This window comes from Aquarana catesbeiana, linkage group LG12 (assembly GCF_042186555.1).
Source record: "Aquarana catesbeiana isolate 2022-GZ linkage group LG12, ASM4218655v1, whole genome shotgun sequence".
Classification (NCBI taxonomy): domain Eukaryota; kingdom Metazoa; phylum Chordata; class Amphibia; order Anura; family Ranidae; genus Aquarana; species Aquarana catesbeiana.
This window is the reverse complement of record NC_133335.1, coordinates 63,947,854-63,974,698: the sequence shown is the minus strand read 5'-3', so window position 1 is coordinate 63,974,698 and position 26,845 is coordinate 63,947,854. Positions and strand designations below refer to the sequence as shown.

At 43.4% G+C, this 26,845-nt stretch overlaps 1 protein-coding gene across 2 annotated transcripts in view; it reads right to left on the bottom strand.

The window, feature by feature from the left end:
* Positions 1–12,940: 12,940 nt before the first annotated feature.
* LOC141114322 (keratin, type I cytoskeletal 42-like) overlaps positions 12,941–26,845 on the bottom strand; it is a 57,701-nt gene continuing 43,796 nt past the window's right edge. The window contains exons 5-8 of one of the 2 annotated variants that reach the window (XM_073607937.1): positions 26,572–26,697; positions 22,265–22,485; positions 14,970–15,001; positions 12,941–13,154 (exon numbers count right to left, since the gene is read on the bottom strand). In XM_073607937.1, coding sequence (XP_073464038.1) covers positions 13,030–13,154; positions 14,970–15,001; positions 22,265–22,485; positions 26,572–26,697 — 504 coding nt within the window. In that variant the 3' untranslated portion in view covers positions 12,941–13,029. Of the gene's footprint in view, positions 13,676–14,969; positions 15,002–22,264; positions 22,486–26,571; positions 26,698–26,845 lie in introns of both variants that reach the window. The other variant, XM_073607938.1, reaches the window with a different exon arrangement.

Here is a 26,845-nt window from a genome sequence, read left to right as displayed (position 1 = left end):
TCCTACTGTATCAAAGTGTATTGTATTTGTACTGTCTACCCTCAAGTTGTAAAGCGCTACGTAAACTGTTGGCGCTATATAAATCCTGTATAATAATAATAACATTAGGAAAATATAATTGATTATAGGACTAAATTTCAAACCAAGATTTTCTGGCTGGTTAAGGTAATATTAAGCATCTTCTGATGTCTACTTTTAGACACGTTTACTTGTAAAAGGTTTAAATGGGACACACTTTAATATACCCATATTTATCAGCGTATAACACGTAACCTAATTTTAAGAGGGAAGTTTCAGGAAAAAAAAAAACATTTTAAATAAAGAACTTTGAAGCAAAATAAGGGTAGCTCAGAACTTTTTTTATTAACATTTATACCACTTATAAGGTAAATATTTAAATATCATAATATGAAAGTAAAAGCAACTGTTTTAACAAAGACATTTGGCTGTTACAGTATATGTTTTTACAAAAGACCAGTGCACACACTGGTGCCTGATAAGGGAGGGCACAAACTCACGTTGTGTGTCTCTCTTAGCTCCCCTGACAGCTCTGTTACGCTCTGACAGCCACGAGAGTTATGCCGCGTACACACGGTCGGACTTTTCATCTACAAAAGTCCAACGGACGCCGACGGACTAAAGCTGGCTGGTAATCCGATCGTGTGTGGGCTTCTCCGGACTTTCAGCAGACTTTTTCAGCCTCAAATCCGACGGACTTTAGATTTGAAACATGCTTCAAATCTTTACGTCGTAACTACGACGGACCCCGAAATCCGCTCGTCTGTGTGCTAGTCCGACGGACAAAAACCCATGCTAGGGCAGCTATTGGCTACTGGCTATGAACTTCCTTATTTTAGTCCGGTGTACGTCATCACGTACGAATCCGTCGGACTTTTGTGTGGTCGTGTGTAGGCAAGTCCGTTCGTTAGAAAGTCTGCTGCAAGTCCGCCGAAAGTCCGCCGGAAGTCCGCCGGAAGTCTGTCGGACAGGCTGTCGGACTTTTGTAGACGAAAAGTCCGACCGTGTGTACGCGGCATTAGACTGTGGCTTCTGTGTGCAGTGCAGCAGGAGGATGTCTGCCAGATGTCTGCAATGTCGGGCATGAGTCTCCCAGGACTCCCAGGTCTCCTAGGCTGTCTCTGATGGTGTCTGCTCTCCTGAGATCGCACCCCCCCAAGACGCTATGCAGTATGTACCATGGTGTTTTTAATCTATATTGGCGTATAACACGCACACGCTATTTTCACTCTGTTTTTAGGGTGAAAAAGTGTGTGTAATACACCAATAAATATGGTATGTTGCAATGACAGGGGAATTACACTGGGATGCATTTTCAACTGTCAGCTCATCAGTTGGCCTATTAAAGGTATATTTCAGACAAAGTTTAGCATTATATTTCATTCACACAGTCTGCCTGCTGAGTGCCTTTTATTTCATTCATGACATGGTTGCTTATGTAACTTTGTTTTTTGGGAAGGGGTGTCATATGAGATGATCAAACTAATAAAAATACAAACCCCGTTGAATCCACACCGCTAATCAATCAATTAATGAGCAATGGCTGGTTCGTCTAACAGACGAGATACCGCCTATATACCAATAATTCAACAGGACTAGATAATTGAGAACAAAGTTATGTCTCAAGAGTGGTAAAAATTCGGAGGATCAACCACAGTCTATTGCACAAAATATTAAACTTTATTAAGTGTTTTTTTATTATGTGTTTTTATTAAACACAAAAAGACATAAAATCTTAAAACCACTATACTCAAAAATTCTACCCATTAACTCCACTATCCAGATTCCCCCTCACGAAAAAAGGGGCTTGGGGTGTCAGTGAAAAGGAAGCAACTGGAACCATTTATCTATATATGACTTGTCCTTTATCAGAGTATGCAGCTATTCAACATTGCAGAGTGTTAATTCCTCTCAGCTGCAAGCTCAAGCATGCCCATCAATATAAGGCTGTATTACAGAACTGTTTCTCTATGAATTCAATGACTTGAACTGATTAAGGCAAGGAGTGGAATAATTCTTACCAGGACCCCTGCTGTAGATATCTGGTTGGCCTTCAGCCAATGGGAATTGATAGCTATATATGACATGTTCAGTAATCAATAATTGCCAGACTATACCACTGGACAGCACTGAGATACCCTTATGAACTTTTTTGCAACACGGAGGGTCCATCAGTATTCCCTTTTTTTTGTGAGGGGGAATCTGGATAGTGGAGTTAATGGGGAGAATTTTTGAGTATAGTGGTTTTATATCTTTTTGTGTTTAAGTTAATTGTTGTCTGATACTGTGAGAGCACGGTACATCAGTGGTCGGGCACCTATTCGCGCCACCTCTGATGTGCCTTATGCTTTTTATTTTTTTTTATCAATAAAGTTTAATATTTTGTGCAATAGACTGTGGTTGATCCTCCGAATTTTTACAGCTCTTGAGACATATCTTTGTTCTCAATTCTCTAGTCCTGTCATATGAGATGACCCTCTCCTTGCAGCAATTACACCCGGCAATGTAGCAGAACTTAGGCAAATGGGATCCTGAACATCTGCTAAGTGGAAATATAGGGCATTGTGGTCGGTGAATCTTTAGTGCTTCCACCCAGAAAGGCCCTTCTGATGATAAGGGGGATACCCTCACTGGAACACCTCGTCCCAATATGTAAAATTTTTAATATGTAATATTTTACATATAGTGTTATCTTTTGGAAATCTTACAACAGAATGTTTTGCTTGTTCAGCCCCTTTAAGCTCTTCACCTCTTCCTCACAAACCCTTAAGATGGATGATTTCTTAACCGACAGAAGGATGAGCAAATAAACAAAAATAAGGCACACCTTTTTTATGTATCCTTTCATGGGGGATGAGTGCCCATCCACTGCCTAGAAGATTCATGGTGGGGAGAAACATTAGGATCCATCCTTATCAAAAGACCCAAGGCTGGGCTAGAAAGCCACACACCTGCATGATCTCCTGTAACAAGAGATCTTAGGAGCTGGTAAGGGGCAGCATTTTTATTGGTGGAGGAACCCTTCTGTCACCACGCACTTCTGGGTGTTATGGTCGTATGATTCACACCGCATGGATGCTTGTCTTACCTACCCTTGAAGGATTGTTCTGCCAATTAACTTTTTTTCTTTATATCTTTGGAATGGACGAAAGTTAGGACCATATGGCCTTGGGAGAGGTGTCACCCTCTAGGCCCAGGTTCCAGCCCTGGGGCTTTGAATTAGAAACACAGCCCTATAAATCTCAGATGGGAAGGCTTCCTAAGGAAGGATGGACCCATGAAAAACAGGGGACTGTTGTGTCAAAGGTTGGTAGCTTACAAGACTGGCAAGACTTTCTGTAATACAGCTCTAAAACAGGACACCCAAAGTGACTGGCAGGTAAACTGCAATAACAGGAATTTTGCACTTTGTCTACTTTCTGTAGGTGAAGAAGGGCAGGTCCAGGTTTGAATGCAGTTTAACTCTTTAATAATGAACTTAATAGGAGGTGGAGGAATACCCCAAAACTTCATAGTGAGTCTCTGACAGCTTTTCTGGTTGGAAATCATTGGGTGGGTCTCAGCATTCAGAAGTATCTCACAGAACTGGTGAACAGCCCCACACACTTGGAGGTTCTCAGGTCCAGGGATAACTGTAGCATAGACAAAGTTAGATCCACATGGTCTCCAGAAGGGCATCACTCTCTAGACCCAGGTCCCACCACTGTTGCCTCGAACCAGAAACAGAACCTTCTCAATCAGCCACCCTCTACCCAGAGGAGAGGGTGTCCCAAGGAAGGATTGACACTTGTAAAACAGGTCACAACAGAGAAGAACTATGATGTTGGGGATCGAGAGCTCCTTGCAATTAAGGTGGCTCTAGAAGAGTGGAGGCATCTGTTGGAAGGAGCACCCTGTTCAATATTAATTTGTACGAACCACAAGAACCTTGGGTATCTAAGAACTGCTAAGCACCTGAAGCAGCGTCAAGCTTTATGGGCACTCTTTTTCTTGAGGTTCGTCTTCCACATCACCTACAGACCTGGGTCGAAGAATGTCAAATCTGATGCTCTATCATGTATGTTTGACAATCCAAAAGAAGAACTGGTACCAGACACCATTCTGCCTGTGGGGAATTTCCTATTGTTGCAAATCGACCTTCTGTCACAGTTGTGGCACGCTTCTGGGGGTGCTCCCAGTCCTCTCTGAGTCACTCTGCAGGTGAAAGATAGACTGTTGTGGAAAGGAGATAATCTCCATGGACTTTATAGTGGAACTTCCATCATCTGAGGGTTGTACAGCCATTTTTGTTGTGATCGAATATCTAAAAGGGCAAACCTCTTGCCCCTGAAAAGCCTGCCAGGGAGACTGCATGGGTCTTTGTCAAGGAAATTGCCAGACTTCATGGGGTTCCCACAAATATTGTCTCAGACTGAGGTGTCCAGTTCACATTGAGGTTTTGGAGAGCATTGTGGAACTTTGAAAATTAAATTACCGCTGTGGTCATCTTATCGCCCACAGTCCAATGGGGAAATGGAAAGGACTAATCAAACCTTGAAGCAATACATTTGTTTTTTTAACCCCTTTTTAACCCCTTTGTCTAGAATGATTGGGTGTCATTTATGGCATTAGTGGAATTTGCTTACAATTCCAGCCATTCAGCCACTAAGCAGTTCCCCCCCCCTTTTCACTAATTAGGACTTCCATCCTACCTTCGTACCTGATCTCGTTCCTGAGTCTTCAGTTCCAGCCATTCAAAGCACTCTGGATCTCTTTACCCGCAACAATAAATTGTTGCAGGAAGCATTAACAAAGGTGCAGAAGGATAACAAGAGGGCGCTTGATAAGATGAAAAGGGGGAACTGATCTTGCAGCCAGGTGACCAGGTATGGCTATCCATGATGAACCTGAACCTGGCCTGTCCCTCAAAGAAGTTGGCACCTAAATTTGTGGGACCATTTCCAGTAAGAAGAAAAATTAATGACTTATCTTATGAACTGACTTTGCCAGAATCTTTTAAGGTCTACCCAGTGTTTCATGTATCCTTGCTTAAGCCTGCAGTACTAGATCCTTTCTGGACTGCAGAAGGAGGAGGGACCAGATAAAGTAGCTAATTAAATGTAAAGGATATGGGCCAGAGGAAAATTCCTGCAGCCTGAGCACAGTGCATGCTGTAGAATTGATTTGTGCATATGTCTGCAGTTACCCGCAACAGAAGAACCAGTTGGGTGTCTGGAGGGTGCCTATAGGGAGGAGGCAATGTCAGGGAAGGCTTGCTTATAGCACACACAATGTTTCCAGGCGCATACATGTTCACATGCACAGGCCAGCAACTGTGTACAGGCATGTGCATATGCACAAGCACGTATGTCTAGGCGCACCCCTGTCACCAATACTGGCACCAAAGATGCTATTTAAACAGGGCTGCATCACTGGCTCATTGCTGTTTGGTCTACAGCGTTCTGTGTACTTCATTACCTGCTCCTGTGCCTGACCTCTGATCCTGACCCAGCTTGTTCCTGACCACGCTTGTATGCTGCCTGCCCTGACCTCAGCTTTTCCCTGGAATTTGCTTTTGCCTTCTGTTCTTGCCTGATCTGCTTCACCATTGCTGACCTTGGCCTGTGACCTGACTACTCATCTGCCTGCCGTTTATGCCTGATCTGACTGTTACCGACCCGATGTGCCTGACCGTGCATCAAGTCTCATCTAGCCTGTTACAGTACTTCCAGTCCAGTAAACTCTCATCAGGTCCCTGCTCTCTTGCCAAGCATCTGCAGAATGTCGACGGCCAACCGACTACCTGCCAGTCTGCTACCAGCCAGCTTTCTGTCTGCTGTGAGCTGTCTCCGTCTCCTGACTTTTCGGTGAAGCTACAGCTACTACTACTACTACTACTAGTGTGGACTACTGGACTCATTACAGGCACTCGTACCTTGCTGCGTTCTCGCAGCCACTGTTCCATACCCAGTGGCTCCTGAGCCAGGGCTCATACAGAAATTTTGTACCAGGGCTGCTGATAAGGCAGTATAGCCAACTCTCCTATACTGGGCCCCATCAGTTCAAAAGGGGCCCAGGCACCTGCTGAGCAGGAGGGCCAGCTGTGCTGCCTTACTGCAGATACAGATCCTCTTCTGTCTCCCCCTGCAGCTCTGATGGCTTCTCTTCCACTCCCTCTCTCCAGCTGTGCTGCAGGGGGATTGGTTCTAGCATCCACCTCCCCATCCCCCTGTTTTTTGGGCCCCCATGTGCGCCCACTTTCCCTCCAGCTTTGCCAGCTTCCCTCCTCTCCTCTCCCACTGGCAGCTGCTTCAGGCACACAAGGAGATGTTTCAGGATGGAGAGTGCGGGAAGGGCCGGGAAAAATTTAATACAATAATGATTTTAGTGTATTTTTAGCGAAAATATAATTTGATATTATGTTGGGGGTGGGGAGCGGGAGCGGAGCCCTTTTAGGTAAGCAGTATGGGACCCTGTTTTGTACTAACCCTAAATTGATGCTGATGAAAATTTAGTAGTTTTGATGTTTCAAGCACCACCCTCTGCTTAACATGAGTGGGCTTTCTGACTATTCAGGCCCAAATGAGAGTGTCTATGTAAAACCCACATCCTAGCCACTATATAGTCATCATTTCTATGCTCCATTACTGCTTATCCTTCTAACACAGTAGCCACCAAAATATCTGATATCGGCTAATGCAAGCACTCAGAGTGAGCAGTAACATCACCCCATCTGCCATGTTACAGTGTCATTTGCTAAGTTTGATTACTGCATCATGGGAAGAGGTCACCCATACTTCCACCATTTTCAGAAGCATTGGATATTTTAAAGCAAAGAGTGGCGGAGGAGCAATGGAAAGTATTAGGGAGCTTATAAAGAGGTGGAGGGGTTGACTTTACTCGTTATGCTCAAATGTAATATGTACCAGTCTCATTCATTGTCAAAGGAAAAGATCCATAAGCTGCACATCATGAAGCAGACCCATGTGCATGAAGTGAGATGAATGGCAGCCTCAGCCTGGACTCCAGCCAGGCCACCCCCCCAATTAAGTTCACTCCGGCCATTGAAGCTTACTCATCATACCCGCTTCATGATGTGCAGGTTATGGATCTGCAGCTTGGAGCTAGGGCAAGCTCCCTGTGCCTGCCAGCACGCACAGCGGTCTAGTTGGACTTTACCTCTCTACCTAATTTTGTCTTTTTGGTGTCATTCATTACCAAGTTACTCATTGATTCTACTGAATCAGCTGAAGTAGCTCAGTCAGACCCTCATTCTGTACCTGACACAGTCAATATCAGACAGACTCACTCCAGAAAAAGTGAACAGTAGTAGGAAAAACTTTAATAGGGTACCAGTGGGTTCAGGAACTAAAACAGGCCATCCCACCAATGGAGTCAGTGGTTTAAAAAGGGAATGCACTAGGTTTGAAGTCAGGTTTGGCATGACTGACCCTTTATTTTTCATTGTTATCTGAACTAAGTGGTCAGGATCACTACCTTATCATGGCTGGAGGTAGGGGGCTTGCAAATCTTTGTGATATAGCAAGCTACTGTATACACTTGGAGTTTATGTTGCTTATATGACCACCTTTGCTAGAGAAGTCAGACAGCAAAGGCTAGACTAAAGGTGCCCATACACATGAAATAAAAGTCACCTGGTCTGACCATTTTTTTCATTTTTCAGGCAACTGCCAAAAGTCTTATGTGACAGATTTCAGAGAGGGGGTTATATTGCATACATTAGAAAAAAAATTAAGATCACTATTGTTTCCTCAAATATAAAACAGCATCAAGGCAATCTGGAGCATGTCCGTTTCAACTTACCTTCCTCCCTCCAGAGCCTAAAGCTGGCATTCATGATATCATTTTCTTATTTATTTCCTTTAGATTTCAACTATGTAGTGCAAGAGCCTACCTGATTGCAGGTGTTTAGGTTTGACCTCATATTATATGGTTTTGGTAATTCTAAAGGAAAATTGTACAAGTGTAGCGCTGGTAGATTTTCAATCTACTGCCTATAGGTAAATTTAGTGGGTTATCTGTTCATACATAGTCAGATTTGCCTCTGTTCCAGCTTGGCTGAGTTGCATGTAGTTTCACACTGTGCCTGTGGGTGTCGTTGTCGCCATGGGTCGGTGTTGGAAAGGCAACACGCTGAAGCGTATGAGTGCTCCTCTGTCCCGGAGATAACTCAGTGGAGGTGGTCCTCCGAGTTGCATTCTGGGAGAGGGTATTTATGGGACAGACACCATTTTTTAGGGTTCATTTTCGTTCCACCTGCTGGCCCTCCTGGCAGACAGGTATGTGCTAGGAGTACTACCTCGTGTTCTTCCGTCCGGGAGGCCCACTTCGCTGCGGCGTGTGGGTGGGCCCAGAAGCCTGTCTGGGGCCTACCACAGCGGCAGAGGAATGGTCCTGGGCTGTCTGTCCTAGAGGGAAGAAGCTGGACAACTGAGAAGATCCCAGGGGAGGACCCATCATGGAAGGATCATGCAGAGTGCTGGTCTGAAGATGGGCCTGGTGATTCAGTTGGAGGACCATCCTAAAGTAACCCTACCGCATAGTACTGCCGGGTCAGCTTAAAGGTTCTAGTGCTGTGTTTGCTGTTCATCTTAAACCATTACATCCTGTGGCAGAGGATCGTACGGGTTTTGTTCCAATCAAGTCTGTGACAGAAACTTTTGTTCGTGCTGCGTACTGGCTGCTAGGTTAGTGAGAGAAACCTATCCAGGCAGGCAAAGATTCAACTATAAAGAGAGTATATTCATGTACAAGCTCTCAATTCCTAATACTACACCAAGAAAAGGTATTTGAACTTCCCTGCAACTCTCCTTCTACCTCTTTCCTGCTACTTCCTTCAATTTACGTTTATTAAAGCATTGGAAAAGATACTCAAGTGTCCGGTGCCTACATTGTCTGGTATTAAACTCAACGAGACCCTAGACCCAGTTCTGGTGAAATAGAGGTGGCGAAGGTGATGGTAACAGCCCGCTTTAAACCAGCAGCTCCACCGAGAGTTATTGCTACATGTGGGGGCGTCTTCCGGGATTGTTAGCTGTCAACCTCCCTGAGAAGTATTTCACCGGGAGTTTACGTTGGAATAAGTTTCTGGACTTTGTCAATTTTTGGAGAGAGGAAGGGGTTAAAGTGCAGGACTTTATTTCTGACTGCGTAGGCTGTGGGTGAGAAGTAAAAGCCCGGGAGCTATGTGATCAGAAGAACAAGTGGGAGGAGCCTAGTCTACTTGTTGCCGCATGGGACGCGTGTGTGTGTGTTTGGCGCCAGAGGAGAAGAGAGGCCTCGTGATCGTGCTGAGAGGATCAGAGTGCGGCCATGTCTTCTTTTCCATTGGTACCGCCAACTATGGGACCTAAGATGTTCCCTACGAGTACCGCTGCGGGTGCTATGTTGACCGGAACCCTGCTGACAGGTACCGGCATTCGTCTGAAACCGCAGGGGAGGTTTGTTCTCTACACAGTTGGAGATATTGAAGGGCTGGGCATGCTTTGCCACAAGTGTGAAGGACTGGCCATACATCTCTGTCATTTGTTTGTTGTTTGCAGTGCGGAGAATATTTGTTCATAGTGGAGCAACCTACTATGTCGCCCCGTGCTTATCGGGTGGACTGGGCTACAGGTATTGCTAGAGTGGAAGCTGCTACCATTGTTGTTGGAGAACAACAGACCGTGATTTCACCTGTTGCCACCGAGAGTGTTCCTGAGGGAGATACCGTTGTCACTACTTCATCAGCGGACATCACTTTCATTTCCACGTCTACTACACCTATCCCCGTTGCACCTGTCCAGAGGAAGGTGGGATATGTAAAGGCTTCCCGCGGCCGTGGTCGAGGCCTACCCCAGAGACTACCCGAACCGGAGCCGGAGAAATGCATGGATCCGGAGAAGTCCACGTCAGGAACGGGTGAGAGATCAAAGGGGGACATATCTGGGGCTCTTTGTAAATATTTGCCAGCAGAAGAGTTGAGAGATTCGGAGATAGATTCCATGTCAGATCTCTCTGGTGGTGATGATTTGTTTGAGACAATGTCACAGGAACTATTGTGGGCCCAGAGCGAAGATGTTGCTTCTGCCTTGACTTTCTCAGAGTGGACAGCCATGGACTCTGGGAAGACATCACCTTGTGTGGAGCCGCACAGTACTACTAAGGAGACATTATCTAAAGTTGTTAATTTGCTTCCGACACCCGTCGGGTCTATGGTGAGTAAATCACCGAACTCTTGTGTGCCTCCTGGTTTGGGGAAAAATAGATCTTTGCCTAAACTTGCACGTTTACAGAGAGTGCTTACCAAACATGTTGCCACAGAATATGGTCTGGAGTTTCCCTATGTTACTCAGGAGATTATGCAGGAAATTGAGGCCAAGCGGGAACTGTGGTACAGTGAAGCTGTTTGGGACTATTTGTCTGTGCCAAAGCCTTTCCGGAAAACTGGATATTCTGTTGCCATGGACGAACGCTTCAGTGGATGTTTCCTACACTGGAACGATGGTCGGCACATCTATGCTGACAAAGTGGTCATTTGCAGACCCGGGAAAGATGACATTGTGTACTTTATCACTACAGTGGATAAACTGGGAAAGAAACTGACATTGCCAGATCCTCGGTTTTATTGGTGATTATGAACAAAGAACTTTGGGGTGTATAGTTAGAGAGTGTTTAGAGATCTTCGTGGTCAAGAGATAATGTTCATCTCAGCGTTTCTAAATCCAAAGACTCTTTGCTAGCTGGATTTTCTTCATTGAAAGGATGTGATTTACTTAAAAAATAGGGATGGACTTCTCAAGTTACTCTAGTTTGTTTCATTAAAAGGAAAAATATACGGGAAGAGAGTGTCATTCTTCTTTTGGAATGAGACTTTGCTCCTAAACTGTTTATTGAGGGTACTGTACATATTTAGTGTGTGTCTAACTTTGTTTTTTTTTCAGGAACAATTGGATCTCCTATCAAGCTGTTAGGCTTTTCAGCTAGATAGACAGTGGGGTTGTGACAGTCATAATGTGATTTTGTTTGCGGATGTGAACATGTTGTTTTATAAATGTTGAAACTGTATTATCTCTATACTGTCTTTTCTTTTTCCTTGCCCTTATCCAAGTTTTAAGTTCAAATACCTACTCTCAGGCTTGGGAGTTATTTTGACAGACGTTGAGGACAACGTCTCTTGTAGTGGGGGGAGTATGTAGCGCTGGTAGATTTTCAATCTACTGCTTATAGGTAAATTTAGTGGGTTATCTGTTCATACACAGTCAGTTTGCTTCTGTTCCAGCTTGGCTGAGTTGCATGTAGTTTCACAGTGTGCCTGTGGGTGTCGTTGTCACCATGGGTCCATGTTGGAAAGGCAACACGCTAAAGCATATGAGTGCTCCTCTGTCCCGGAGATAACTCGGTGGAGGTGGTCCTCCGAGTTGCATTCTGGGAGAGGGTATTTATGGGACGGATGCCATGTTTTAGGGTTCGTTTTTGTTTCACCTGCTGGCCCTCCTGGCCGACAGGTATGTGCTATGAGTACTACCTAGTGGTCCTCCGTCCGGGAGGCCCACGCCGCTGCGGCATGTGGGTGGGCCCAGAAGCCTGTCTGGGGCCTACCACAGCAGCAAAGGAATGGTCCTGGACTGTCTGTCCTAGAGGGAAGAAGCTGGACAACTGAGAAGATCCCAGGGGAGGACCCGTCATGAAAGGATCATGCAGAGTGCTGGTCTGGAGAGGGGCCTGGTGACTCAGTTGGAGGACGCATCCTAAAGTAACCCTACCGCATAGTACTGCCGGGTCGGCTTAAAGGTTCTAGTGCTGTGTTTGCTGTTCATCTTAAACCATTACATCCTGTGGCAGAGGATCGTACGGGTTTTGTTCCAATCAAGTCTGTGGCAGAGAATTTTGTTCGTGCTGCGTAATGACTGCTAGGTTAGTGAGAGAAACCTATCCAGGCGGGCAAAGATTCAACTATAAAGAGAGAGTATATTCATCTACAAGCTCTCAATTCCTAATACTACACCAAGAAAAGGTATATGAACTTCCCTGCAACTCTCCTTCTACCTCTTTCCTGTTACTTCCTTCAATTTACGTTTATTAAAGCATTGGAAAAGATACTCAAGTGTCCAGTGCCTACATTGTCTGGTATTAAATTCAACGGGACCCTAGACCCGGTTCTGGTGAAATAAGGTGGCGAAGGTGACGGTAACAGCCCGCTTTAAACCAGCAGCTCCATCGAGAGTTATTGCTACACAAGAAATTTGTATAATGTTCGACCAGCCTAAGTGTAAATACTTATATGACCCAAATTTTCCTATTTAGGATTGTGGCAAAAAATATTTTGACATAGTTGCATAGTGCTTGCATAATTGACAATTCTATGATGTCTTGCGTAAGCTATAAAGTGATCCAGTTTATTGATGGTGAAGCTATTCATCAAAAAATGTAATGGAACCAGTAATAAAGATTGACCTTTACTTAATGCCTTAGCCCCAGTTCCCCCTATGACCCGCATGTGAATCACACAGGAAACTGCACCACATTCACAAGTGATTCAGTGAGGTGCAATTTGTGCCCATTAATGTTGAATATGCTCAAATTGCACCACAGGCACCTTTTTTGGAGCCACGCCGCAACCGCATCACATGGTTGTTTTGTACCATGCAATCTGGTATAAACAATCCACTTTGCGTTTGTAATCCTTTTAAGGTGTTGTTAACTTTGTATTAAGATTCGCAGCGAACCACAAACACAGTGTGATTACAATGCTATGTGGAAATGCGCAGGGATTGCTGCGTTTTCTGCACCGCATATGTGTGAACCTAGGCTTACCCACCATTGAGCACATTAGGTATGACAGTGATTATAAAGTGGCTTTCCAGATTTGTTTAAGAAAATGCATGCCCTATCATTTGGTTGCAGAATACTATATGAGACTGTTAAAGGCAACAAGATAAACATATGTTAAGATTTTTATTTGTTAATGCATGTCAAGTCATTTTCACAAACTGTCTGATAGTTCCTGGCACATATATCAATATTATATTTTCACTTTTGATGTGATTGCATTATGCTTGGTAGCTTCTCTTCAATTTCTTTAACTTCAGTGGCCACAACCTTCCCATCAATCACCTCTTCTACGATAGTCTTTATTTTGCGAGTTCTCAACAGCTCTAAAATGAGAGTAACAGGTCAAGTATGTTAGTTTTGGAGCTAGACACAAGAATAAAGGATATCCTGAGGGCAGAGAGGACAAATTGCAGAGAGATCAATGATTTTGGAACAATAATGTTTTTGTCCTTCTCTTCTCACAGCTATCATTCAAAGACTAATACGCATGACTCTTCATGGGTATTTAGAATGTCTAGACATGTGATTTATCTCTTGACTAATACTAGTTTTTTTTTCACTAGGGGTAGTACGACTGGGAGTTTTGTTAAAATCCTCCCTCCTTGCAAAGTACCTTGTTACCATGTTAAGGGAACAGGGGCTTATTGGAATTTGGAAGCTCCCTATAATATAATATAATATGATATCTGCCTAGCTCAGGGGAATGATTATGGTATACATTAATATAAACAATATCCCACTATGTAAATTTTGCATCAATCACCTCTTCCAGCGACCTTCAGTGGCCCTCCACCCGACAATGTTGCCTCATCGTCAGGATGACCTGCTGCACCTCCACCCAGTACTGTAATAACATTGTTCATTAATACCAGCTAATAAACAGCATCCAGGCCTTCCTCCGGGTGAACTGGGCAAAAATTATTAGTTTGTTCAGCAGTTCACCGAACTCTGAATTCATGTTAGACCCGAACCCAAAGCTCATCTCTACTCAAAAATCTCCCAGGAGGGCATAAGGGTCCACACAAAGTGAATCCTTCCTCTTTCCTTTTTCTATCAACAAGTAACAATTATACATAAAACACATTAAAAAAAGGGGAGAAAATTCTGAATTGTTGGTATAGGTGTACCCAAATACCCAATCACCTCACCAACCGTCCAACAGCTTGGATGTTGGAGGCTGGTAAGGAGATGGCCCAAGTCTGTCTCGCTTTGAGGATGGCGTATGGTTCTGGGGGTGTCTCTCCCCTTCTGGGGGGTCTTAGGCGCCTGGATAGCCACATGCATATTGGGTAAGAAAATGAAGTGGTAAAGAAGAAATGTGATGCATATCTGTATTTATATAGTTATACTCTGTTATTGTAAAAATGCACTGTCTTTTGTTTCATAGATTGAAATATAGATTCTGATATGTACTTCTCCTGATGACGTAGCTTGGACTGTGAAATGCGTAGAGCTCATCGGTGACCCTGTTCTCCTCCCTCTTTGTATATAATTTATTTATAGTACTGTACATGGTCCATTTTTGGACAGAGCAGTTGTTTGACTTACAATTGTAAGAAACTTTTAGATGGCTGGATATTTGTTTTGGGTAAACCTATACCAACGATTCAGAATCTTTCCCCCTTTTTAAAATGTGTTATTTGTATAATCTATTTATATTATGTAAAATGAAATTATGTATGTTGATAGGTGGCTGTCATTATTTGATACCTTAAAAGCTCAAGTACTTAGGTACTTGAGACTGGAAAATCTTTTTTTTTACCATTTGCCAGCTTAGCCAGATACAGCTTGAAGCAAAAAAAGCTAGAATGCAACCTTAGGGCCAATGTCGACTTTTGGAACACACATGAAGTGCAGGTCAATTTTAGCAGTACACATGACAATTTAGAAGCTGCTTGTCCATGTTTGGTTGCATTTCTGGGGGAGCCAAAAAAGGTGAAAAGGAAGGCAACATATACAAACATAGGATGGAACCAACCAAGAGTGGTACAAGCACAATGCTTGTACTACTCTTCCAAACATAAAAATTGAGCAGATGTTGCTCCTATTTAACAAAGGGGCGCAAGCCCCTTGTTAAGAACAATCAGTGAGCTTTCTATAAAAAAGCATAGCTAACAATAAAATAATTATTTACATACCTTTTAGCTTTTCTTCTTCCTCCGTGGACATACTGTAAAATGAAAATTAAGCTAGAAATGTCAATTGTCAAAAATATAATATATTTTTAGCATTTCTGACAAATAAACATATTCATTATAAAAGTTTTATATTTGTACAATGTTATATTTAAGCGCAAAATATCAAATATGAGAATTATATTTTGAATAGCATAACTATATATGTCCCAGGTTTTCCATGTCAACTTTATGCACATCTTTTGGGAGTGCTCAGCCATGCAATATTATTGAATAGAAACTGTACAGTGTATCCAGGCGGTAACTAACCTAATCCTTAGGTGCTGAGCACACGCAAATATGCGGTTTCTCGGAAGCCGGGCCTTGGCACAGAGGGGCTGCATATCTGCATGTATTAGCGCCAAAAGAGCTGTGCCATGAGTGCTCCTGGCATAGTAACCGGCAGCTCACGAAAAGCTCCTGATCGCTTCTTATGATCGAGAGTTTTACGATCATGTGACCGCCGTGACACCCAATCACAGCGGTCACATGGTCACAAACCCCGCCCTTCTTGCGGAATGCCAAACCCCTTTAAGGGCCGGCGGGCGACGGCACAAAGAGGGTTAATTATTGTTCCTATCATAGAGGTATGTCTTTTAAATCTGGTAGACTCCCACAAAAACTATCCATACTCTACTTACACTTTTCTTTTTCTACGCCAAGAAAACGTATTATTCTCGCGTGGAAATGGGCTGCTGCGCCTACCCTGTCGGCCTGGAAGGACCTAGTCAGTAAGGCTCTGCCATTTTATAAAGCTACCTATAGGGGATTGCCTGCAAACTTTGATAAGGTTTGGGGGAGCTGAGTTAATGCTATATCCACTGTGTCAGATTGATTGCTTTGTGACATTTTATCTGTTTGCTTGGTGTATTCTACCTCCTTTAAGCTCCTCCGGCAACCCGCCAATTGGTTTTATCACATTATCAGTAAATTTGTAAGTAAATTTGCCTCCTCTTTACGGATCACCAGGGACAAGACTTATTCTGTGGTTGTATTCGGGGTTTGTCCTTTTCCATGAAACTTGTTACTGTATGCTACTACTTCTCATTGCTTATGTTATTGACTACTGGTTTTGCCATTATAGCCAATGGTGCTGTAACACCTTTGTTTTACTAAAATAAAAAAACAATGTGTCTGCGCTAGAAAAAATCGCTGCACTCAAAGTGCAGTACCCCTAGGTGCTAAAGTATAAAGTGCACAGTGCTATGTGAAACACAGCAAGTGAGTGATCAAACAAAACAACATATCCATTAAAATATCAAAATAAAATACAAGGGGATATAACAAACAGTAAATAAATGAAGTCCAAAAACGTGTATATCCAATGATATAAAAGTGCCCAAATAAATTAGTCCAAAAATTTGGTGAATTTCACATATCCTATCTTCCAAACTGTGCCACCAAAAAACATGCTATGGTGTCTTCCAGCCGCCCCCACAGGTGTATATGCTCACCTTCCTGTGTGTGACACAGCGATTAGACTATGTCAAACAAAGCCTTGGAGCCACTCCTGTGCTCATTAGGAACCAGCTGTGCAGACTTCCAATGTTCTCAAGTGGAGATGGTTTATGCAAGAGAAAAAAACTCCATAGCGCAATATGTAGGTATAAAGGATTTTAAAATAATCAGCTCCCCTCACATATATGTGCATGCGTAAAACTACCCCTAAGTGCTAAAGTATAAAGTGCACAGTGCTATGTGAAACACAGCAAGTGAGTGATCAAACAAAACAACATATCAATTAAAATATCAAAATAAAATACAAGAGGATATAACAAACAGTGAATAAATGAAGTCCAAAAACGTGTATATCCAATGATATAAAAGTGCCCAAATAAATTAGTCCAAAAATTTGGTGAATTTCACATATCCTATCTTCCAAACTGTGCCACCAAAAAACATGCTGTGGTGTCTTCCAGCCGCCCCCACAGGTGTATATGCTCACCTTCCTGTGTGTGACACAGCGATTAGACTATGTCAAACAAAGCCTTGGAGCCACTCCTGTGCTCATTAGGAACCAGCTGTGCAGACTTCCAATGTTCTCAAGTGGAGATGGTTTATGCAAGAGAAAAAAACTCCATAGCGCAATATGTAGGTATAAAGGATTTTAATCAAATAATCAGCTCCCCTCACTGGGGTACTCACATATTGTGGGTGCGTGAGTGCACCATCCTTAACAAGCATAAAACGGTCAATCTCTCGGTGTGGTGTGCGGTGCGGCGTGTGTAACGAAAATCTCCTGCTCTCTCTCTGCTGACAGCTCCGTCCAGGCCCCTCCCCTACGCGTGTTCGGCACCGGGAATCCCCCTGAAGAAGGCACGTGGTCCCGGTGCCGAACACGCGTAGGGGAGGGGCCTGGACGGAGCTGTCAGCAGAGAGAGAGCAGGAGATTTTCGTTACACACACCGCACCGCACACCACACCGAGAGATTGACCGTTTTATGCTTGTTAAGGATGGTGCACTCACGCACCCACAATATGTGAGTACCCCAGTGAGGGGAGCTGATTATTTGATTAAAATCCTTTATACCTACATATTGCGCTATGGAGTTTTTTTCTCTTGCATAAACCATCTCCACTTGAGAACATTGGAAGTCTGCACAGCTGGTTCCTAATGAGCACAGGAGTGGCTCCAAGGCTTTGTTTGACATAGTCTAATCGCTGTGTCACACACAGGAAGGTGAGCATATACACCTGTGGGGGCGGCTGGAAGACACCACAGCATGTTTTTTGGTGGCACAGTTTGGAAGATAGGATATGTGAAATTCACCAAATTTTTGGACTAATTTATTTGGGCACTTTTATATCATTGGATATACACGTTTTTGGACTTCATTTATTCACTGTTTGTTATATCCTCTTGTATTTTATTTTGATATTTTAATTGATATGTTGTTTTGTTTGATCACTCACTTGCTGTGTTTCACATAGCACTGTGCACTTTATACTTTAGCACTTAGGGGTAGTTTTACGCATGCACATATATGTGAGGGGAGCTGATTATTTTAAAATCCTTTATACCTACATATTGCGCTATGGAGTTTTTTTCTCTTGCATAAACCATCTCCACTTGAGAACATTGGAAGTCTGCACAGCTGGTTCCTAATGAGCACAGGAGTGGCTCCAAGGCTTTGTTTGACATAGTCTAATCGCTGTGTCACACACAGGAAGGTGAGCATATACACCTGTGGGGGCGGCTGGAAGACACCATAGCATGTTTTTTGGTGGCACAGTTTGGAAGATAGGATATGTGAAATTCACCAAATTTTTGGACTAATTTATTTGGGCACTTTTATATCATTGGATATACACGTTTTTGGACTTCATTTATTTACTGTTTGTTATATCCCCTTGTATTTTATTTTGATATTTTAATGGATATGTTGTTTTGTTTGATCACTCACTTGCTGTGTTTCACATAGCACTGTGCACTTTATACTTTAGCACCTAGGGGTACTGCACTTTGAGTGCAGCGATTTTTTCTAGCGCAGACACATTGTTTTTTTATTTTAATACTTTGCACGAATATGGAACGTGACTGAGTGTTTGCAGCTGGTCTCCACTGTTCACTTATTATTTTGTAGGCATTTATCCGTAAGTGGCTCGCAGGGTTTCATATATACTTTGTTTTACTGTCTTTTTTTCCTTGTGCTATTTACTGTTTAAGATTTGTAATTGTATTATACAACCCCTGGCAAAAAATATGGAATCACCAGTCCCTGAGGATGTTCCTTCCGTTGATGAAGAGTACTGTTTATCACTCATTAAGTCAATGCCTCAGAGACTGCAAGCAGTTATAAAAGCCAGAGGTGGTGCCACAAAGTACTAGTGATGTGTTGGAGTGTTATTTTGTTTGTTTGTTTTTCATGATTCCATAACTTTTTCCTCAGAGTTGAGTGATTCCATAATTTATTCCCTGTGCTTGTTCTATAAATCTAACTGTTACTGGCCACCACAATTATTTTTCTTGATTTCTTTTAGTGTTTCATAAAGCCAGAAAGTTGCCATTTGAAATGCCTTTAGTTTTTGGCCATGTCTGTGATCTGCTTTTTTTCTACAACAATAAACAACTGATAGAACATCCTCAGGGACTGGTGATTCCATAATTTTTGCCAGGGGTTGTAATTGGAAAAACAATAAAAACGATTTAAAAACAAAAAATAATAGCATGTTGTTTTTGAGGGCTCTCCCAATTGGCCAATCTACATATCCTTACGTTCTTGTTTCTGATAGAGTATGGAAAGATTAGAACTTTGAAGTCACCAGAAATGAAAGAAATATGAAAGATAGTAGGGGATCCCGGTTATGTGACCTGTCACATGATCAGCTCCTCTCCCATCACAAGCTTCCTCTGCTATGGTAGGCAGAAAGAACTCTGTTCCCCCAGATGAAGGCACGTATACCCTGTGCCGAAGACGCGTAGGGGAAGGGCAGGACGGAGCTTTCTACACACAGACAGGCAGAGGATTGAACACTGCACGCCACAGGATTCATCTGTATTGCATGTTTTGGATAGGATGGTGCACTGACGCACCCAAGCATTGTAAGTACCCTCCTGGAGGGATTGTTTTTAGGGCTTTTCAAATAAATTCCTGGCGGTATTATGCTATGAGTCTCCTTTCTTTCATATATGTCACCATTTGAGCGAGATACAGATCATCACCAGCATACCCTGTGTGAGCCCTGGAGTGGCTCTAATGCGTGTTTTGACACTGTTTAGCTACTGTGTCACACGCTCTAAGGTGAGCGCATTATCCATTGGGGGTCACTGGAGAGCACTGCAGCATGCCTTAATGTGCACATCTCATAAGAAGAGCATGAGGAATATTTAGCACTTTTTCAAAAAAAACAACATGAGGATTGCCTGCGATTTGTTTGGACACTATTGTGCACTTTGATTTATATACTTTATTATGAATGGCTTGGACTGAGATATATTCATTTGTATGAATTGGTTTCGGACACTTTATTTATCAAGTAGCACTTATATATTTTTTTAATCATTTAAAGGATTTTTTTTTTTTTTTTCTCACATTTTTTTGCATGGTGCATGTTACCATTTTTCATATATTCAATTGTGGATTATAGTCACTTTCTTCACAGGTGTGTGACACTGTTTATAATTTATAATAATTTTTAATATTGTATAGATTTATTATATTCTTTGTTCACGTATTTATAGCCTTTAGCGCATACACATATATTTATTTATTTTTGGCATATACACGGTATGGAACGTGGTTAGTGTGTGCAGCTGAATTAGGTTCATTTATTCACACTGAAGGCATTAACCCATTTGTGGCTCACAAGATTTTAGTACTATAGAAAGAACTCTGTTGGCTACACATTGCAACCTAATTTTCATGAATAGAATGGGCTGCAGTGTGCCTAGGAAAGTGCAGTGTAACAGAACGCGATATCCGCTATCAATTATAAATAAGCCTCTATGCTTTTTCTTAAAAGCTGGCCATGTACATAAAACAGTGAATTTAATTTTCTAACCATATCAAGCCATGAATGGAATTTTTTTTTTAAACGGTTGGTACATTTATACAAACATTCTTGGCCTTTTTTCTTTTTTCGGATCGTCGGCGGCATGAGATGGACCTACATCGTGGGACATTTTTATTTTTTATCTTTTAATAAAGGACTTGTCCCTAAGTGTCTCCTGTCTTTTTTACTGTTTTTGACACTTTTTTTGTGAATTGGTAGGGGTACAATGTACCAGTTACCTATTCACATGGGGGGATCTAGGGGTCCCCTTGTTAAAGAGGGCTTCCAGATTCCGATAAGCCCCCCATCCACATACCCCCACAACCACCGGCAAGGGTTGTGGGGATAAGGCCCTTGTCCCCATCAACATGGGGACAAGGTGCTTTGGGGGGCTACTCCAAAGCACCCTCCCCATGTTGAGGGCATGTGGCCTGATATGGTTCAGGAGGGGGGCACTCTCTCGTCCCTCCCTCTTCCTGAGGCCTGCCAGGTTGCGAGCTCAGATAAGGGTCTGGTTTGGATTTTGGGGGGATCCCTACGCCATTTTTTTAAAAAATTTGGCGCAGGGTTCCCCTTAAAATCCATGCCAGACCTGCAGTATCTGGTATGGATTTTGGGGGGGACCCCTATGCCATTTTTTTTTTATTTGGCGAAGGGTTCCCCTTAATTTCCATACCAGACCCAACGCAATTTTTTTTTTGGTTCGGGTTGCCCTTAATATTCATACCAGACCCGAAGGGCCTAGTAATGGACTGGGGGGGGACCCATGCCGTTTTTTTCAATGAGATTAATCTATATTGCGGAAACCCTACAATTCGTTACAGCCACGACCAGTTTTAAATGACTTTTTTCCTTTAGAAATGTCATTTTGCTGCGGCACTGTTCTAAACACGGGAAAACTGCGCCACTTTATTGGCATACTATAGACACCCCCCAGGCATGATATTTAAAGGAATATTGAATTTTTATTGTTTCACTTTAAGCATTATTAAAATCACTGCTCCCGAAAAAACGGCAGTTTTTAAAACTTTTTTTGCAAACACTTTTTATGACAATAACTTGCATATAAGCCTTTAAAATGAGCACTTGTGGTTTTTCATGTTAGTGTCCCATTTACTTTAATGGTGTTCCGCGGCTATTGAATTTGCTGCGAACACAACATATTGTTCATTGTTCGCCGAACATCCGAAAAACCAAAGTTCGGCCCGAACTTATGCTTGGGCCAAACCGTTCGCCCATCCCTAGCCAGAAGTGATTTAAGTGCCAGAAATTGCTACATGGACTGGGGCTGGTCTTATAGAGTCTTAGATAAACTGGGGATTCCCTACTACCTCCTGGAAAGGCTGCTGTAAGAAGATTATTGACAAGTTTGCCCTCCATTATTGCTATCGATCGTTTTGGAGTATCCTGCGCCCCTAAACCCCTCTCCTGTTAAGGTTTCTTAAAGCAATAAATCTTAAAAAGACATTGCCTAGACTGTGTTATTGGAGCCAGTGTGAACACTCTGGTGCTTGCTAGGTGGGGAGCCTCTGTGTTTTTAGAGAAGAACCAGGTATTACCAGTGGCCCCTATGGGGATAGCTCTACACTGATAACAACCAGTGGTGTATGCCAATAACCACAGATATAACATTTACTGCATGATATGGCCATGTTTAATAATCACCTCATGTCCTAAAATGCAATACTGATCATTGTATTCACTATGAACTCTGTACCTACATATTTGTCTCTGGTCTATACAAAATAAAATCACTCCTATCTCACCTTGTCTCCTCCCCCTCCAGCAAACGACGGTACGTGGCAATCTCCATTTCTAGACGGATCTTGATATTCAGAAGAAGCTCGTACTCTTGAGCCTGACGTCCCATGTCTGTTCGTATCTGAATCAGTTGAGCTTCTTTATTGCTAATAGTTCCTTGTATCTGGGCCAGATTTGCAGCATATTGAGCATTTATATTATCTAAGATGGCACTTAAAGAATCTCTCTGTAAGAAGAATAGACAGATATTAAATAAGGAGATTGCCAATCATTTCAAAAGCGAAATCAATGCAAGACATCCAGCATCCAGCTTCTTCCCCCAACCAACACATCAGGTCCAACCGCCCTCAATACTCTTCTCCTTCAGCCCTGTTATCACTGAGGAAGTTGCCAAACTCCTCTCCATAGCCCACATCACCACCTGTCCCCTGGACCCTATCCCCTCACAATTACCGCAACCACCTTCCTGCTCTATCCTAAACTCTCTAACCCACATCTTCAACCTCTCCCTTTCCTCTGGCACCTTTCCCTCCCCATTCAAACATGCACTGGTTACCGCCATACTTGAAAAACCCACCTGTTTGAATAACCTAAAACCAGGGGCGGCTCCAGACATTTTTTTGGGGGTGCTGTGTGGGTGCTGAAAGTATAAGTGGTGGTGCTAATGCGGCACGCGTCGTCCTCTTGTGGGCGTGGTCAAAAGTGGGTGTGGCCACAAGTGTGTGTTTTTTCATTGTCTCTCCCATTGTATAGATAAAATAGGACCTTCAGGCAGACATAATTGATTGTGGGAGTAAAACAAGCCTAAATGGAACCAGCGATGATAAACCCCAGCATGTATAAGAGCCCGCAATGACAACCCCTAGTACATGTTAGGGGCAGCCAGAACACCCAGCACAGCACAACAGTGAGCAGCATACAGTGGAGGTCAGTGAGCAGTACACAGCATACAGTGCAGAGCAGGAGTGACCCCTTAGAGTGCCCAGATTAGGAATGAGCCCTTAGAGTGCAAAGAGAAAGAGAGTGACCCCATAGAGAGAGTGCCCCCTTTAGAGTTCCCACAGCAGGAGGGTGACCCCATACACAATGCCCACAGCAGGAGGGTGACCCCATACACAGTGCCCACAGCAGGAGGGTGACCCCATACACAGTGCCCACAGCAGGAGGGTGACCCCATACACAGTGCCCACAGCAGGAGGGTGACCCCATACACAGTGCCCACAGCAGGAGGGAGCCCCTATACACAGTGCCCACAGCATGAGGGTGACCCCATACACAGTGCCCACAGCAGGAGGGTGACCCCAAACACAGTGCCCACAGCACAACAGTGACCCCATAGACAGTGCCCACAGCAGGAGGGTGACCCCATACACAGTGCCCCCTCCCTTCCAGGCTCAGCAGCTACAATAAAAACAGAAGGATGCCTGCAGCAGTGATCAGCCTAGCTCCTCCTAAGCCTTCCTCCTCGGAGCACACCATGTGACACACACACCCCTCCTATCCTCTGACACTGGCAGGCTCAGTAAGCCCCGCAGACTGCAATGCACTGAGTACAGCAGCTCCGTTCTGCTCCATCCCTCCTCCCCCCACCATATAAGTAAACACAGCTTCTCTCCTCCTCTCTCTCCTTAGAATACCTGCTTTCTCCAGGTTTCCTGGGGCACTGAAAAGGGCTGGGCTCTCTCTGCTGCTTCCATCCAAATACTTCTTTTGGCGGCAAATGCAGGAGACCAGCACTGGATCAATCCGTCACTGATGCAGGCTCCTCAACACCCAGCCCTTGCCGGGTCTAACTGATCATTAGCGGCTTATTCGGCCGTATCCCTCCACTTTACAAAAGAGTCCCTAGCCTCTTGCGGACAGGATTCACAGCAGGTACAAAATAATTTGTTTAAAATCCTGTGACTGTACTGTAATACCTCTGTGGAAATTTTGGGGGTGCTTGAAGATTTTTTGGGGGAGCTTCAGCACACCCAAGCACCCACCGGGTGCTGCCACTGCCTAAGACCCATCTCCCTGCTCCCGTTTACCTCCAAGCTTCTTGAACGCCTTGTCCACGACCATATGAGTTGCTACCTCACTGACAACAATCTTCTCGATTCCCTACAGTCCAGCTTTCGCCCACAACATTCCACTGAAACTGCCCTACTTAAACTCACCAATGACCTACTAACTGCTAAAGCAACGGCCAGTACTCCATACTCATACTCTTGAACCTTTCTGGTGCTTTCGACACAGTTGACCACCTGCTCCATCTCAACAAACTCCACTCCCTTGGCCTCTGTTACTCTGCTTTTTCCTGGTTTCCCTCCTACCTATCTCAGTGCACTTTCAGTGTCATATACAACACCATCTCCTCGGCTCCTCTTCCTCTTTCTGTTGGGGTAACCCAAGACTCTGTCCTTGGGGCCCCTCCTATTCTCTCTCTATAACTCTTCCCTGGGCAAGTTGATAACCTCCCATGGCTTCCAATACCACCTCTATGCTGACGACACCCAGATCTATCTCTCCACTCCTCAACTCACCCCCTCAGTCTCCTCACGTATCACAAACTTACTGAGTGACATATTAGTATGGATGTCACACCACTTCCTCAAACTTAATCTTTCTAAAACTGAGCTTGTAATATTTCCTCCTCCCTAATCCCCTCCCCATTACATTACCATTAAGATCAACGACAAAACTATTGGTCCCTCCACACATGCAAGGGTGCTGGGTGTAATCCTAGACTTTGACCTCTCCTTCAGCCCCCACATCCAATCACTGGCTACATCTTGCCACCTTAACCTCAGCAACATTTCCAGAATTTGCCCCTTCCTATCTAACGACACCACAAAACAACTAATTCTCTTATTGGTTATTATAATAGCTACTGGGAAAAGAAGTGTCGTCTGGGGGACACTTCGAGAGATCCATAAGCTTTTGCCCAATTATTTACCTCAGTAACATTTTAGAAGGAAACCTGTGCTTTACCCTTGCAAAACACACTAGCCTTTCATTTACTCTTTCCATGTGTCTGCCCTCCCACATGTCTTTCCCAGTTGCTTATGTGATAGGTGGCCCTCAAGTCTGTACCTCGTAGTAAACCTTCCTTATCTCTAGGACATGTCCTTGATGCCAGTCTTGCATTGTAGACCAACCAGTAGCTTGCGTTGGCAGTCATATGCTCTAGAGAAGGGGAGGTTTGGCTTTGATCTGCAGATTTCACTAGCTGCAGAGGAAGCCTGGTATATAAGAATATGATATCAGTGATGGCTACTGGGGAAAGAAGTGTGGTTTGGGTGACACTTTGAGAGATCCACAAGCTTTTGCCCAATTATTGACCTCAATAATGTTTTAGAAGCAAACTTGTGTTTTACCCATGAGAAACATACTTGCCCTTCTTTCACTTCTCCACCATTCAGCCTCTCAGAGTAAAGAAAATTCTATGTACTTTTAGGTATAGAAGGACAGGTGTTACCACTGGTACATCATGATTGCACCCGTGTTATCACAAGGGGGTGGAAAGAAAGTCCTTAGCCCTGTGTAAGCTCAGACTATTGTTGCCAACTCTTTAAACCCGAACACATTAATTACACAGGCTGGCCAATTAAGGTGGTAATTAAACTCACTGGGTGCCTTATCTGCATTTAATTAGCCTCAGAACATATGTAATTCAAAGGTGTTCGGGTATAAAGGGACGAGGTGGCAACTCTAGCTCAGACTCAAATAAATCAAAGTGGCGAGGGGAAGAGGAAAGTTGTGTGGGGGATTCAAAGTTTTATGAGAAAAGCACAGGTGTGCTTTGAACCAAACAGTCTAATGTGCTTGGGCAGCTTACAAAGGTTACTAAGATCAGTGCCTGGGGAAAGGTGTTGGAGAGCAAAGGCAGAACTGCAAAAAAATACTAAAAATAACATAAAATCTGTAAGTTGTGTTGTATTTTTAGTACTATACCATACATTAGTACTATACATCACCCCAGGTTGAAATGTGTACTCTCTATGTTAAGGAAAAGGGGTGGTGGTAGTTAAGCAAGCTAAAGCCAAATTCATAACTCAACTGAAATGGTCTTTCACCTGCAATTATACAGTGCAGTGTCTAAGCCACACTCCCTTTTTAGGACCACACCCAAAGTCAAATCTTTAATAATTTTTTTAACTAAATCTAAGTGAATAATATTCAGTTGCAATTTATTTGTCTCTACTTGAGCAATTTTTGGTCTGATTCTCTTCCAAAATTTTTAATCTGGTTGAAAGTGGAAATAAAAACATATCTCCATATAATAAAATATATTTTCCAGAAATGGTAGCAATGATGCTGACAGCTGTACCTTGTTCTGTTCCGCTTGCAGCTCTATTTCCAGGCCTTGTATGCTGCGATGCATCTCTGTGATACGTGTCTTGTTATCTTGTAGTTCACTTGTATGGGTTACGATCTCCCTGTTTACCACTTCTATCTAGAAAGCAGCAGAAAAAGATTGCGCATAAAATGGGTAAGAGGATATTTCGTAAAATTGCGTCCTTTATCAACCTGATAAAAAACATGGATCTCTTTTTCTGGGTTCTGTTGCGAGCTCTGCATCAGATCATGTATTTTGTACAATG